General features: G+C 46.1%; 1 protein-coding gene across 1 annotated transcript in view; it reads right to left on the bottom strand.

Moving 5' to 3' along the window:
* Nucleotides 1-16005, bottom strand: part of LOC144500582 (voltage-gated inwardly rectifying potassium channel KCNH6-like) — a 137056-nt gene that overhangs the window by 10731 nt on the left and 110320 nt on the right. The window contains exons 10-12 of the mRNA XM_078223725.1: nucleotides 15479-15733; nucleotides 10666-10849; nucleotides 5130-5331 (exon numbers count right to left, since the gene is read on the bottom strand). Of these exons, the coding sequence (XP_078079851.1) occupies nucleotides 5130-5331; nucleotides 10666-10849; nucleotides 15479-15733 (641 nt within the window). The remainder of the gene's footprint in view (nucleotides 1-5129; nucleotides 5332-10665; nucleotides 10850-15478; nucleotides 15734-16005) is intronic.

Raw genomic sequence — 16005 nt, 5'->3', positions numbered from 1 at the left:
ACCTGCTTGCCAACTTTCTGTGTCCCTTGTATGAGTGCACACAAATCCCCCTGGATATCAACATTTACAAGTTTAAGGACTTTTGAAAAATTCTAACGGGCAAACTGAAAGTTGGCACCCAGGTTGATCGGGTTGTTAAGAAGGCGTACGGTGTGTTAGCTTTTATTGGTAGAGGGATTGAGTTTCGGAGCCAGGAGGTCATGCTGCAACTGTACAAAACTCTGGTGCGGCCGCATTTGGAGTATTGCGTACAGTTCTGGTCGCCGCATTATAGGAAAGATTTGGAAGTGTTGGAAAGGGTGCAGAGGAGATTTACCAGGATGTTGCCTGGTATGGTGGGAAAATCGTATGAGGAAAGGCTGAGGGGCTTGAGGTTGTTTTCGTTAGAAAGAAGGTGGTTAAGAGGTGACTTAATAGAGGCATACAAGATGATCAGAGGATTAGATAGGGTGGATAGTGAGAGCCTTTTTCCTCGGATGGTGATGGCTAGCACGAGGGGAAATAGCTTTAAATTGAGGGGTGAGAGATATAGGACAGATGTCAGAGGTAGGTTCTTTACTCAGAGAGTAGTAAGGGCGTGGAATGCCCTGCCTGCAGCAGTAGTGGACTCGTCAACATTAAGAGCATTCAAATGGTTATTGGATAAACATATGGATGATATTGGAATAGTGTAGATTAGAGGGGCTTAAGATTGGTTCCACTGGTCGGCTGAAGGGCCTGTACTGCGCTATTATGTTCTATGTTAGGGAGCTAGGCAGCAGACTGAAAAGCAGGACCTCAAAGGTTGTAACCTCTGGATTACTCCCAGTGCCACGTGCTAGTGAGTATAGGAATGGGATAGAGCAGATGAATGTGTGGCTGAAGAGATGGTGCAGGAGGGAGGGCTTTCCTGGACCATTGGGTCCATTTCTGGGGAGAGTGGGATCCGTACAAGCCAGACGGATTGCATCTGAATCGAAATCATAGAAACCGTACAGTACAGAAAGAGGCCATTCGGCCCATCGAGTCTGCACCGACCACAATCCCACCCAGGCCCTACCCCCATATCCCTACATATTTACCCACTAATCCCTCCAACCTACGCATCTCAGGACACCAAGGGCAATTTTTAGCATAGCCAATCAACCTAACCCGCACATCTTTGGACTGTGGGAGGAAACCGGAGTACCCGGAGGAAACCCACGCAGACACGAGGAGAATGTGCAAACTCCACACAGACAGTGACCCAAGCCGGGAATCGAACCCAGGTCCCTGGAGCTGTGAAGCAGCAGTGCTAACCACTGTGCTACCGTGCCGCCATGAGAATGGGACCAACATTCTGTGGGGAGGTTTGCTCATGTTGGGAGGGGTGGGAATTTATACTAATTTGGTGAGGGGAATGGGATACAGAGTGGAGGTAGAGTAGGGGATAATGTACTGCCAAATATATAAAAGAAACCAAGTCCGTCTGGAAGGCAGAGTGAAGTTGGACGTGTTAAGGCACAAGGGAATATGACGAGGCTGGATGACATTGATTTAATGCGAGGAGTCTTGCTCTTGAATGGAGGGTATTGATTAACACATGGGAGTGTGATATTGCTATCACAGAGACATGATTGAGGGAGGGGCAGGACTGGCAGCTCAATATTTCAGAGTATAGAATCTTCCAGTGAGACAATATTGATCAAGGAGTCAATTACTGCAGTGAGGGGGGAGGATATCTCGGCAGGCTCCTCAATTGAGGCCATTTGGGTGGAACTTAGAAAACAAAAGGGGGCAATCATGTTGTACAGTGTTGTATTACAGTGCCGCCGCCACTCTTTCTCCCCCCCCCCCCCCCCAACCTAAACAGGGAGATAGAAGAGCAGATATGTAGGTAAATCTCAGCAAAGTGTAAAAATAATAGGGTAATTATAGTCAAGAGATTTCAACTTCCTCAATATTAATTGGGATAGGCAAAGTGTGAAAGATTTCGAGGGGGCGAAATTCTTAAAATTCATCCAGGAGAGTTTGTGGAGCCAGCACATAGAAAGCCCTACAATAGAGGGGTGGTCTAGGACCTAATTTAGAGGATGAGGCCAGGCAGATGGTAGAAGTGTCAGTGGAGGAGCATTTCGGTGATAGTGACCATAACTGGGTCAGATTTAAGGTGGTTACAGGAAAGGACAAAGGTGGATCGGAAATAAGTGCTGGAATTCTACCTCCCTGCCCACCATGGAATCGGAGCAGGTGAGAGGTGGAGAACAGAAATGTCCGTTGACCTCGGGCGGGAATTTCCAGTCTCACTTGAGCGAGGCCATAAAATCCCACCCAAGGTTTTCAAAATTGAGGAAGGCCAATTTTAATAGGATAAGACAGAATCTGGTCAAAGTGGACTGGGAGCAGCTACTTGTAGGAAAATCCACATTAGAGCAACGGGAATCATTCAGAAGGGAAATAGAGAGAATACAGGGCCAATCTGTAAAGGTAAAAGGTGGGACCAACAAGTCCAGAGAACCATGGATGTCAATAAATATACAGCATTGGATAAAAAAAGAGGCTTATGGCAGACACAGTGGGAGCCCTAGGGACGTATAGAACATGCAGGGGGTACTTAAATAAATTAGGAGAGTGAAGAGGGGGCATGAAAAAACACTGGTGGGCAAAATAAAGCAAACCCCAAGGTATTTTGTAAGTATATTAAGGGCAAGAAGGTAACTAGGGAAAGAGTTGGGTACATTAGGGACCAAAGTGGCAATCTGTGCATGGAACCAAAAGACGTAGGTGAGATATTAAATGAGTATTTTGCATCTGTGTTCACGATGGAGAAGGACAATGTAGGTATAGAAAGGGGACTGTGATATAATTGAACAGATTAGCATGGAGAGGGAGGAGCTGTTAGCAGTTTTAGTGACCTTAAAAGTGGATAAATCCCCAGGCCCAGATGAGATCATGTGCAGTGCAGAAGAAGGCCATTCGGCACATCGAGTCTACACCGACCACAATCCCACCCAGGCCCTATCTCCATAACCCCATATGTTTACCCTGACACTAAGGGGCAATTTAGCATTGCCAATCCACCTAATCCGCACATCTTTAGACTTTGGGAGGAAACCAGACTCTGGGAGAACGTGCAGACTCCGCACAGGCAGTGACCCAAGCTGGAAATTGAACCCGGGTCCCTGGTGCTGTGAGGCAGCAGTGCTAACCACTGTGCCACCGTTCCGCCCACATGTTTCCAGAGAGTATCCTAGGCTGCTGTATGAGACAAGGGAGGAGATTACAGGGGCTTTGACACTAATTTTTAAATCCTCTCTGGCCACAGGAGAGGTGTCAGAGAACTGGATGCTAATGTGGGACCATTATTCAAGAAGGAAAGTAGGAAAAAATAATTAATTACAGGCCAGTGTGTCTAACATCAGTGGTAGAGAAAGTATTAGAAATTTTTTTGAAGAGGTGACTAGGTGTGTAGGTGAGAGCAGTGCAGTTGATAATTGTCTACATGGACTTCAGTCAGACTCTTGACAAGGTTCGGCATGGGAGACAGATGAAGAAGGTAAGAGCCATGGGATCCAGGGCTATTTGCCAAATTCGATCCAAAATTGGCTTAGCGGCAGGGTGCAGAGGGTGATGGTTGAAGGCTGTTTTTGTGACTGGAAGCCTGTGTCCAGTGGTGTACCACAGGGATCAGCACTGGGTCCTTGTTGCTTGTAGAGTACATTAATGATCTGGATGTGAATGTGGAGGATATGATCAGTAAGTTCACAGATGGCACAAATGTTGGTGGTGTGGTAAACACTGAGGAGAAAAGCCTCAGATGACAGGATGATATAGACAGGCTGGTCAGACGGACAAAACAGTGGCAAATGGAATTGAACCCTGAAAAGTATGAGGTGATGCATTTTGGGAGGACTAACAAAGCAAGGGAATACACAATGAATGGAAGTACAGAGGACCAGAGGGACCTTGGGGTCCAAATATCCCTGAATGCAGCAAGATAGGGAGATAAGGTGGTTAAGAAGGCATATGGGATACTTGTCTTGATTAGCCAAGGCACAGAATATAAGAGTAGAGAGGTTATGATGGAGCTGTATAAAACACTCATTAGGCCACAGCTAGAGCACTGTGTGCAGTTCTGGTCACCACACTATAGGAAGGATGTGATTACACTGGAGAGGGTGCAGAGGAGATTCACTAGGATGCTGCCTGGGCTGGAGTGTTTCAGCTATGAAGAGAGGCTGGTTAGGCTGGGGTTGTTTCTCTTAGAGCAGAGAAGGGTGGGGGGTGGTGGTGGGGGGGTGGGGGGGGGGGGGGAACCTCATCGAGGTGTACAAAATTATGAGAGACATAGAGTAGATAGGAAGAAACTTTTCTCCTTAATAAAGGAGTCAATAATTAGGGGACATAGATTTAAGGTAAGGGGCAGCAGATTTAGAGGGGATTTCAGGAAAGACTTTTTCACCCAGAGGGTGGTGGGAATCTCAAACTCACTGACTGAAAGGGTGGTAGAGGTGGAACCCTCACAACATTCAAAAAGCATTTAGATGAGCATTTGAAATACCACAGCACACAAGGTTACAGACCAAGTGCTGGAAAATGGGATTGGAATAGATAGGTGCTTGACGGCCGGCACCGACGTGATGGACCAAAGGGCCTCTCCCTGTGCCGTAAAACCTTATGACTCAATGATTCTAATAATTTTATACTTCCCATATTATACACCTTGTGCCCACTCACTTAAACTGTCAATATCTCTTTGCAACCTCTCTGTTCTCCCTCATAATTTACACCCCCACCTAGCTTTGTGTCATCAGCAAACCTAGATACATTGCTCAGTCTCTTTTGTCTAATTAATATAGATGGAAACATCTGAGGCCCCAGTACTGATCCTTGTGGCATTCCACTAGTTACAGTCTTCCAACTTGAGAATATTCTTTGCCTTTTGCTTCCTCTCCATTCAGCAATCCTCTATTCTTGCTAATACCATGAGCTTTCATCTTGCATATTAAACTTTTGTATCACCTTATTGAAAATCTTTTGGAAATCGGAATGTAATGCATCATGTCTCCTTTTATCTACCTGACTAGTTACTCCTGCCCAATCAGCTAGCAGGAAACGGAACTTCAATGGCAGACACATTCATTCCATTCAATGACGAAGATGAGACTCACCTCCAGAGGAGACGCTGAAAGTGGAGACGGCGGTTGTGCCGAGGGCGACACTTTCGATTCTGCTGAGAGTGGGGAGTACATATCGATGGGGTGGGATGCTGGCGAGACAGCACTGTAGGCGGGGGGAACAGATACCGGCACTGCCTGTCTCTGCAGGAGCTGCAGGATGATGTTGATATCGGCTGTCATCCTGGTCTCCAGTCTGTGGGAAAATGGCAGAGATGTTGTTAGCTGGGGCTTCCTGACCTCAGGGCCAGTACCGAGAGATAGATCCTCCAATAATGTCTGCTTTGCTGACAATTGGCAATTATTTTCCACTCCTGTAGAGTGATAAACATGGATGATCATGGTCAACCCCCACCCCCCCCCCCACGCCCCACCTTGTCCAGGTGAATCTCAGAGTTTACATTTCCTTTTGATTTTCCTAACTACAGATCGAGAGCAGACAGAGAACGGGATGGCAGTGGCGATATCCCAGCATTCACAGCATGAATGCTCCTGATTAAAACACCATGATCTTTCACTCTGTTTATCTCAAAGTGTCACCTCACCGCTTTATTAGAAAAGGCTTTGCCTGGCAGCTAGGGTTATGATCTTACTCACTGGTTGCTAGGGATACGGTTCCAGTGACTCAGTCCTCAGGTTATACATTCATTAACACGTTGCTAAGGTTATGGTTCATTAACAGCAGGCACTTGATTAGATTCAATTCTTTTCTTCATCCTTGTTAACACCGCTCTCTCTCTACTGACTTCAAATACCGGGAATACCTGGAAGATATGACAATTGTGGAATTTAGGCCGGGGGTGTGACCGGGGGCGGGTGTGTATGTATGGCTGGGACCGGAGGGGGGGGCGGCGGGTGTGTGGCCCGGGTTGGGGCCAGAGGATGTGGTCGGGGCCAGAGGCTGTGGTTAGGGCCCGGGTGCAATCAGCGAGGTTCGGGAAGCTTTTGACGTTCTGAGTGAATGGAGTGATGTCAATGGTTTGTGGGAATATTGGAGAGATGCTGTTGGCTGGGGTTTCCTGATCTCTGGGCGAGCACAGGGAATGCTAACATTATACCATGTGACCAGACAGCAGTAAACATGAGCACAGGCCCCTTGACATAAAGCTGATTACATCCCGGCAGAGGCAAAAGCCGCAAAAATCCTGCATGTATATATCAGGGATGCCAACCCTCCAGGATTGTCCTGGATTCTGTGGGAATCAATCTCCCACACACCCTGGAGGAAAAAAAAACATTTTCTGGTCATTTTCTTTCAACATTTCTTTTCATCGGTAAAAGGCTGTTTGGTTGATGGCCAAGCATCATCCAATTGGATAATGAGTCTTTTTGCTTTCCAATTGGCTTGGGAAGAGAGTGTCACAAAGATGGGCGTGTCGATGATTAACAGCTGGAGCAAGTCATGTGATGAAACCTCCAGGAATACTTCTAATCACAGTTGGCAACCCAACTTGAAGTGGGCAGGATTCTAAATAAAAACCATTCTCATATCCTGCATCCCTTTCGGACTCTCCATCCATTTACCTGTCGCTGATCCAGACTGGGACCTCTGTCCCTCGGTTGAATAATGCTGCGGCAATGTGGCATCCTGGCCTTGCACACTAGCAAAGCATCCAGATCAACAAAATACAGAAACGTGCCCTGAGATTAACCTGGAGCCCTTAGGACAACAATGCCTTCCATGCCACAGAGCTCGGCACTCGACAGAACCAGAAACATTAATATTTGTACCAAGTTAGCAATCAACCCAGTTTTCGAACTGGTTGCCCCTGACATGCCCAGAGTAATAAAGGCAACGTAGAGGTTTGACTAAATTAACCGTATCAGCTGTAGGACACAAAATTACTGATGGCGCCCTAATCTGGGCAGAGCTCAGGCCCTCAGTTAAATATTAAATGATGAAATTGGTATTGCCTGTAATGTAGGAATGGTGCATTGGTTTGTAATTTTAATATAATTTTAATTCAACAATCCTCTTTTAATGTCCTGTTAGATGCTGAATTTGTCGATTTTTGTTTCTACATCACACGTTTACATGTTTTTAACCTGATTACTTGGTCTACAGATGAATTTTTTGATGCAAGTTACGCTGCCAGCAAGTGTCTTGAATAAATTATTATTAACTCCCTAACTGGCACTGTCTCTGTCCAGTGCTCAAGCCACATGCACTTTACAGCAGGAGTGTTGAGTTGCAATCAGGAGGAGGGCTTCTGACTGTTATTTCCTTCCCCGGCCTGGTGGATAGGCTGATGGTGGGTGCCATCGTGTTTCCATGACAAACCCAGCACAACATCGAGGAACATCGCTTGAGCTAGGGTCAGATCAGCTGAAGCAGTTAAGGGCAGTTAGATCAACAGTTAGTTCTTAACTCTGCCAGCTTCAGATATGCCTTAAGAGAACTCACCATTCAACCAGTGAAAAGTACCCAATCGGACAGCGCTTACAGACAGCGGACAACTACAGAAGAACCTCCAAATTTTTTCCAAGCCACCAGACCTGGTTGTATCTAGTTTTTTTGAGAGTGACTAAGATTCTGTTATTACTGTTTTGGTACTAAATGATCCTTATCTTTATTTGAACAGCATTTCAGTCGAACCATCCTTTAATCAAAATTGTTACTGGTTTAGTTAAAGTTCCCGGTTGGTTGAATAAAATAAGTTGTTAATTATTCACTTAAAGCCACCTTTAGGAAGGAGCACTGTATACAGTTCTGGCCACCCTTTCGTAGAAAGGACATTATTAAGCTAGAAAGAGTGCAGGAAAGATTTACTAGGATGCTACCGGGACTAGATGGTTTGAGTTATAAGGAGAGTCTGAATAGACTGGGAATTTTTTTTCTCTGGAGCGTAGGTGGCTGAGGGGTGATCTTATAGAGGTCTATAAAATAATGGGGGGCATAGGTCAGCTAGATAGTCAACATATTTTCCCAAAGGTAGGGGAGTCTAAAACTAGAGGGCATAGGTTTAAGGTGAGAGGGGGGAGATACAAAAGTGTCCAGAGGGGCAATTTTTTCACACAGAGGGTGGTGAGTGTCTGGAACAAGCTGCCAGAGGTAGTAGTTGAGACGGGTACAATTTTGTCTTTTAAAAAGCGTTTAGACAGTTACGTGGGTAAGATGGGTATAGAGGGATATGGGCCAAAGGCGGGCAATTGGAACTAGTTTAGTGGTTTAAAAAAAAGGGCCGGCATGGACAAGTTGGGCCGAAGGGCCTGTTTCCATGCTGTAAACCTCTGTGACTATGACAACCTTGGACTCAACCTGGGCTTTATGTCCGGGGCTTTATGCATTTGCTTAATTAGATAATAAGCCACGTGAGTCAGTGTCAGGAACGTAAGAAAGAGTATTGAGTGTGCAAGCACATGGCCTTTGACAAGGTCCCTCATGAGAGGTTAGTTAGGAAGGTTCAGTCGCTAGGTATACATGGGGAGGTAGTAAATTGGATAAGACACTGGCTCAATGGAAGAAGCCAGAGAGTGGTTGTGGAGGATTGCTTCTCTGAGTGGAGGCCTGTGACTAGTGGTGTGCCGCAGGGATCGGTGTTGGGTCCATTGTTGTTTGTCATCTATATCAATGATCTGGATGATAATGTGGTAAATTGGATCAGCAAGTTTGCTGATGATACAAAGATTGGAGGTGTAGTGGACAGTGAGGAAGGTTTTCAAAGCTTGCAGAGGGATTTGGACCAACTAGAAAAATGGGCTGAAAAATGGCAAATGGAATTTAACACAGACAAGTGTGAGATATTGCACTTTGGAAGGACAAACCAAAGAAGAACGTACAGGGTAAATGGTAGGACTCTGAAGAGTGCAGTTGAACAGAGGGATCTGGGAATACAGGTACAGAATTCCCTAAAAGTGACGTCACAGGTGGATAGGGTCGTAAAGAGTGCCTTTGGTACATTGGCCTTTATAAATCGGAGTATCGAGTATAAAAGTTGGAGTGTTATGGTAAGGTTATATAAGGCATTGGTGAGGCCGAATTTGGAGTATTGTGTACAGTTTTGGTCACCTAGTTACAGGAAGGATGTAAATAAGATTGAAAGAGTGCAGAGAAGGTTCACAAAGATGTTGCCGGGACTTGAGAAGCTGAGTTACAGAGAGAGATTGAATAGGTTGGGACTTTATTCCCTGGAGCGTAGAAGATTGAGGGGAGATTTGATAGAGGTGTATAAGATTTTGATGGGTATAGATAGAGTGAATGCAAGCAGGCTTTTTCCGCTGAGGCTATGGGAGAAAAAAACCAGAGGGCATGGGTTAAGGGTGAAAGGAGAAAAGTTTAAAGGGAATATTAGGGGGGGCTTCTTCACACAGAGTGTGGTGGGAGTGTGGAATGAGCTGCCAGATAAAGTGGTAAATGCGGGGTCACTTTTAACATTTAAGAAAAACTTGGACGGGTTCATGGATGAGAGGGGTGTGGAGGGATATGGTCCAAGTGCAGGTCAGTGGGACTAGGCATAAAATGGTTCAGCACAGACAGGAAGGGCCAAAAGGCCTGTTTCTGAGCTGTAATTTTCTATGGTTTCTATGGTTCTATGTGCAACATTATCGCTGAGAGTCTGCGTGAGCACAAGTGTTGGTATGAATGGGAAACTGGGTGTGAGAATAAGCATGAACCGAGTACAAGTTTTGAGTATGTATATAAATGTGAATATAAGTGTGAGTACACGCATGAATATTGGTGAGCACATTGGTGTGGTTCCTGCGTTCCCCAAATTCACAATGATCTGAGCAGGCAATAAAAGTAATGGAACTGGTACAGATTGTACAGTATTGTCATGTATTTGTAGTTATTCCTATTGATTCACTGGAGCTCTGCTGCATTAATGTCGGCACCAGAAACAATGTTATAGATCGAGCGGGAAACAGAGAGAGAAGAAACTGCCATGGAAGAGATCACACACAATTAATTTGTTTTTCACTCAAGTCTCTGCCACGTATACACAATGGGCAGAATTTTCCTGTCCCGCCTTGGGAATTGTAGGGGGGGGGGGGGGGGTTGCGGGGGGCAGGGGGGAGGTGGGCAGACCATGCAAAGGTCTGTTGACCTCAGACGGGATTTTCCGGTTTTGGGGGAGCGCAGCCGGAAAATCCCACCTAACGAGTATGATGTGAATGTAGCATGGAGTTATCACCACGGTCCCTGCGTTCACCTGATTGAGGGGAGCATGGTGGCACAGTGGTTAGCACTGCTGCCTCACAGCGCCAGGGACCCGGGTTCGATTCCTGGCTTGGGTCACTGACTGTGCGGCATCTGCACATTCTCCCCATGTCTGCGTGGGCTTCCTCCAAGTGCTCCGGTTTCCTCCCAGTCCAAAAGACTGGTTAGGTGCATTGGCCATGCTAAATTCTCCCTCAGTGTACCCAAACCGGCGCTGGAGTGTGGCGACTTGGGAATTTTCACAGTAACTTAATCGCAGTGTTAATGTAAGCCCACCTGTGATACTAATAAATAAACTTTATTCTGACCTTGCAAGGTTTAATGTGTTCACTGGGATGGTGCTGGCCCTGGAACTCAGTCTGAGGTTCTCACCTGTTAAGCTGTGTATGAAGCATCTCCAACCTGGATTCCACCTCAATACGGGCCCTGTCCTCCATGCTGGATGCTGTTCCCAGGTTCACGTGGGCTGACACTGAATGTCCGTGTAACTCCGAGAACTGGCTGCCTTTCCTCTCACCCCAGAAGCTGAACATGTTCGATACACTTGTGAAAGTCCCTGACAAGAGAGAGAGGCACAGTTTCAAACTGTTCAGCCAGCTGCATAGAAACTTTACATGATACACTGACAGAATTTCATCAGATAAATGGATCAATGCATAGCAATCAAAGACAGATAACTGGAGCTGAGCTGCAGACCAGCCCTGATCTGATTCAATCAGAGGATTGATGGGCAGAATGTCCTCCTGTTCCAGCATCACTGTGGCACAGTGGTTAGCACTGCTGCCATCAGCGCCTGGCTTGGGTCACTATCTGTGTGGAGTCTGCATGTTCTCCCGTGTCTGCGTGGCTTTCCTCCGGGTGCTCCCATTTCCTCCCACAGTCTGAAAGACGTGCTGGTTAGGTGCGTTGGCCATGCTAAATTCTCCCTCAGTGTACCCGAACAGGTGCCAGAGTGTGGCAACTCGGGGATTTTCACAGTAACTTCATTGCAGTGTGAATATAAGCCTACTTGTGACACTAATAAATAAACTTTAACTTTAAAAGAACTTTAAACATTCCTATATCAACAAATTTCAGGGGCTACCCCTGATTAAAGAGTTCCTCCTCCTGTTCCTATATGAAGAGGAGTTGAATTGCTTCTTCTGGGACCTCAATCATCAGGCTCCAGGGGTAAATGGCCTCCTTTTGTTTCTATATTACCAGCTAAAGGGACTGAATGGCCTACTGTATTGACCAAACCGAAAACCAAGCACAGACATCCTCTGCAGCTTAGAGTTTATCCTCAGTACATTTAGGGTTCACTTTCCCGAAGTAAAGAAAGTCAGTACAGATCTGTTTCGGGAAAACTGTGTTGAACTAACATGCTTGTGATTTTTGATATGGAAATAAAGAGAATAACCAGAGCAGTGTGATGGATGTGAGGCCCTTCGTTACAGTGTCACATAGCAAGCTTTGTGAGTAAAGTTAAAGCCCCTGAGATGAAACTTAATGTGGAGAAGTGACAGAAAGAATGGAGAGAGACAAATTAAAATAAAGGGTACAATTGTGAAAGGGTGTGCAAATCATCCAAAGTGGCAGGACAGATTGAGAAAGTGGTTAATGAATAATATCGGATGCTGGGCTTTGTAAATAGGGGAATAAAGCACAATAACAAGAAAGTTATGATAAACATAACCAGGTGCTCCCACTGATCCAAAGATGTTCAGGTTAAGTGGGTTGGCCAATAATCAATGTGCGGGGTTACTGGGATAGGGCGGGGGCGGTGGTCCTGGGTAGAGTGCTCTTTCAGAGGATCAGTGCAAACCACGATGGGCCAAATGGCCTCCTCTGCACTTGTAGGGGTTCTATGGCTCCAAGAGACTAATTTGGCCTCAGCTGGAATACTGTGTCCAGTTCTGGGTGCTTCACTTTAGGAAAGATACATTGGAGAGAGTGTGGAAAAAATTCACAACAATGGTTCCAGGGATGAGGATCTTCAGTCATGTGGGGAAGTTGCAGAAGTTGGGACTGTTCTCCTTGGAGAAGGGCAAATTAAGCTGTCCTTATTCTTTTAGATGGTGGTCATCGTGGGTGTGGAAGGTGCTGTCTAAGGAGCCTTGATGAGTTGCTGCAGTGCATCTTGTAGATGGTACACACTACTACGACTGTTCATTGGTGCTGGAGGGAGTGGATTTTTGTGGATGGGGTGCCAATAAAGCGGGTTGCTTTCTCCTAGATGATGTCAAGCTTCCTGAGTGTTGTTGGAGCTGCACCCATCCAGGCAAGTGGAAAGTATTCCATCACACTCCTGACTTGTGCCTTGTAGATGGTGGATAGGCTTTGGGAACTCGGGATGTGAGTTATTGCAGGATTCCCAGCCTCTAACCTGCTCTTCCTGCTCTTGGAGCCACAGCCATAGTTAGTCAAGTTCAGTGTCTGGTCAATAGTAACCTCCAGGATATGGTAATAACCACTCTAACCATTCTATTTTTCTCTGTTCAGTCCAGGCTGATGGGATGAAAAATGTTTTTGCGTTTGATGGATGCTGTCATGTGGAGTTTAAGGAAGATGTTGACAAAGTATCCTCAGGGACCTTTCTCTGCAGCATGAAGGGGTATGGAGCTAGGGTGAGAATGTGGATTACGAAGCGGGTTACAAGTTGTAGAAGGGGAGGAACACAGAACAAGAATCAAGGGCAATTTCTCAAACTGCTTGGGAGTGGGTTGTGTTCAGTTCTGCTCTTGGTGAATGTCAGTGGATCGAGGGATGGAGGGAATGGTGCCTATATTGCAGGTGATGGTAAAAAAACCAGCAAAGGACTATTGATAAGATGGGGGAGTGAGCTAAAATAGGACAGCTGGAACTCAGCTTCACTAAGATTGAGATGAAGCGATTGTGAGGAAATGGCAGTAATCATCGTCAGGATGGAGGCTTGCTTGAGGCTGTGGAAGAGCAGAAAGAGGTCGAATTCCAGCTTCTCTAGGTATTAAAGACAGCAGCTGTGGATGAAGAGGCTGGAGATAAACATTCACAAAATATAGAATATGACAGTGATCAGCCAATGTAGTAAGTCTGCAGTTAGAGGATTGGATATAATATTAGACTGTACACTAAAGGAGGAATGTTGAGGTGTTAGAGAGGACACAACAGAATTTCACTAGTATGTCAAAATATAAATACAAAGAAACAATGTGCCTGTTTTGTGAGAATTTTGTAGATTACAGGGCAATGCATCAAGTGCAGCAGACCCTTAGGAATACCAGCCCAAATTCCCTCCAAGTCAGACATCATCTTGTTCCTTCACAGTCACTGGGTCAAAATCCTGGAATTCCCTCCCTAACAGCATGGTCATAGAGTCATAGAGGTAGGTGTGCCTACATCACATGGACTGCAGCGGTTCAAGATGGCAGCTCAGCACTGCCTTCTCAAGGGCAACTAGGGCTGGGTAATAAATGCTGACAAAAAAAGAAGTGCTTAAATTATGAAATGACAGAGCAAAGTAGATAAAAGCGGTAATCCAAACACAAATACCGCGGATACTGGAAACCTGAAATAAAAACAGAAAGTGCTGGAAAAGCTCAGCCGGTCTGGCAGAATCTGTGGAGAGAGTAACAGAGTTAATGTGTCAGGTCACAATATAAAGAACAAAGAAAATTACAGCACAGGAACAGGCCCTTCGGCCCTCCAAGCCTGCACCGATCATGCTGCCAACTGAACTAAAATCCCCTATCCATCCAGGGACCATATCCCTCTATTCCCATCCTATTCATGTATTTGTCCAGACGCCCCTTAAAAATCACTATTGTATCTGCTTCCACTACCTCCTCCGGTTCCGAGTTCCAGACACCCACTACCCTCTGTGTAAAAAAACTTGCCTCGTACATCTCCTTTAAACCTTGCCCCTCGCACCATAAACCTATATATTTCACAACAACTGTTCTCAACTATTCCACTTAGGGTGCCCACCTCCCACAGTTAACAACTCCAATCCTCCTCCCTCCTCCTTCAAGTACCATGTCTGGGTGTTGGTGATCATAGGCTTCCATTGGATTGGTCCACGTTAATGCTTGGCAAAGTGCAGCAGTGATTTGCTGTTGCCTTCTGCTGTGTGGCTGACCAGAAAATTCTCCCACTCTCACAGCTTGCCATCAGCTGTATTGGAAGGATATACAAGCTGATCGTCAGCCCATAACATCCTGTTATGACCAAGCCTTTTATGGCCATCAGGCTTTGAAATGGGACTTGAACCAGGAGCTTCTGGTCCCAGAGGGTGGGACGCTACCCAATGTACCACAAGAGCTGCCCTTCCACGCTCCCTAAACTTGGGCTATTCCAAAATTCTCTTGTTCGTGTCGTGAAATGATTGACTCAGAAATTGGTGCTGATTTCATTGCAGGTGGTAGGAATCTAGAATGTTCTTCCCCAACAGCCTGTGGATGCTGCTGAGTATCAACGGAAATGGAGCAAAGGTTAGTAAATAAAGCGGAAGTACAGAACAGTGTTTTAATTGAATGTTGAACAGGCTAACGCAGTTTAATAGTCTCCTGCTCATGCTTTGTTTATCCAGAAACAAGATGGTGCCTCGGACGGGGGAGAGTGTATGGGGGAGGGGGGTGTGGAAATGGAGCTTTCTGAATACAGTTCCAATGAAGGCACTGCTGCCTCACAGCGCCAGATACCTGGTTTCGATTCCGGCCTTGGATGACTGTGTGGATTCTGCACATTCTTCCCGTGTCTGCATGGGTTTCCACCGGGTGCTCCGGTTTCCTCCCACACTCCAAAAACGTGCAGTTTAGGTGGATTGGCCATGCTAAATTGTCCCTTAGTGTCCAAAAATGTCTAGGTTAGGTGGACTAGCCATGGCAAATGCATGGGGTTACGCGGATGGGGCAGAGGGGAGGGCCAGGTTGGGATTGTTTTTTGGACTGTCAGTGCAGACGCGATGGGCCAAATGGCCTCTTTCTGCCCTATAGGGATTCCATGGTTCTATAGTGCTATCATGACATCTCAACGACCCAACAAATCCACAAGGAATAGAGATTGTGTAATGAGTCTTTTTGCTTTCTCATTGGTGTAGGAAGGCAGTGTGTCACAAGGATGGATGTGTCGGTTGACTAATGGCTGGAGTTGGGGGGGGGGGGGGGGGTGTCATGTGTTAAAACCCTTTCATTGGTACATTTATTTACAGTTGATATGACTCTGGTACCTGTAAAGGGATTGGATCCACTGTCTTTCCTCCTAACCTCCACAGGGCCTGTGTCAGACGTAACAAAATTCATGTTCTTTGCCGGGGATCTGCTCTTCACCTCTGCGATGCTGGGGGCTGAAGCTTTGAGATTCTCCTCACTGGTCTGGGAGCGGGGTGTCATGCTGCTGTAGTCCCAGTGCTCCCGCGCTGTGTGAGAACGGTGATTCGTCAGTGGGTCCTTCTCTCCGTCCGGATCTCCTTTACTCAAAGCATCTGAAACCCAAGGCTTTCATGAACATCACACTCAACCACTCAGTCCACACACTCAAGTGATGGATATACATCATTGCGCTGTTAAACTACCTCACTGCAAACCTTCCTCTCATTCCCTTTTGCTGGGTTAGGATTCTGTAGAAAAAATGTTTCCACTTATGGGGCAATCCTAAAAGTAGGAATTATACAAAGTGAATAAACCCAATAGGGAATTCAAGAGAAAATACTTTACAGGACAACGGTGAGAGGAGGAGACTTGCTGCCTCATGGAG

The sequence above is a fragment of the Mustelus asterias genome, chromosome 11, assembly GCF_964213995.1.
Source record: "Mustelus asterias chromosome 11, sMusAst1.hap1.1, whole genome shotgun sequence".
Classification (NCBI taxonomy): Eukaryota; Metazoa; Chordata; class Chondrichthyes; order Carcharhiniformes; family Triakidae; genus Mustelus; species Mustelus asterias.
Note: the sequence above shows the minus strand (reverse complement) of the source record. Positions and strands in the feature narration are given on the sequence as shown.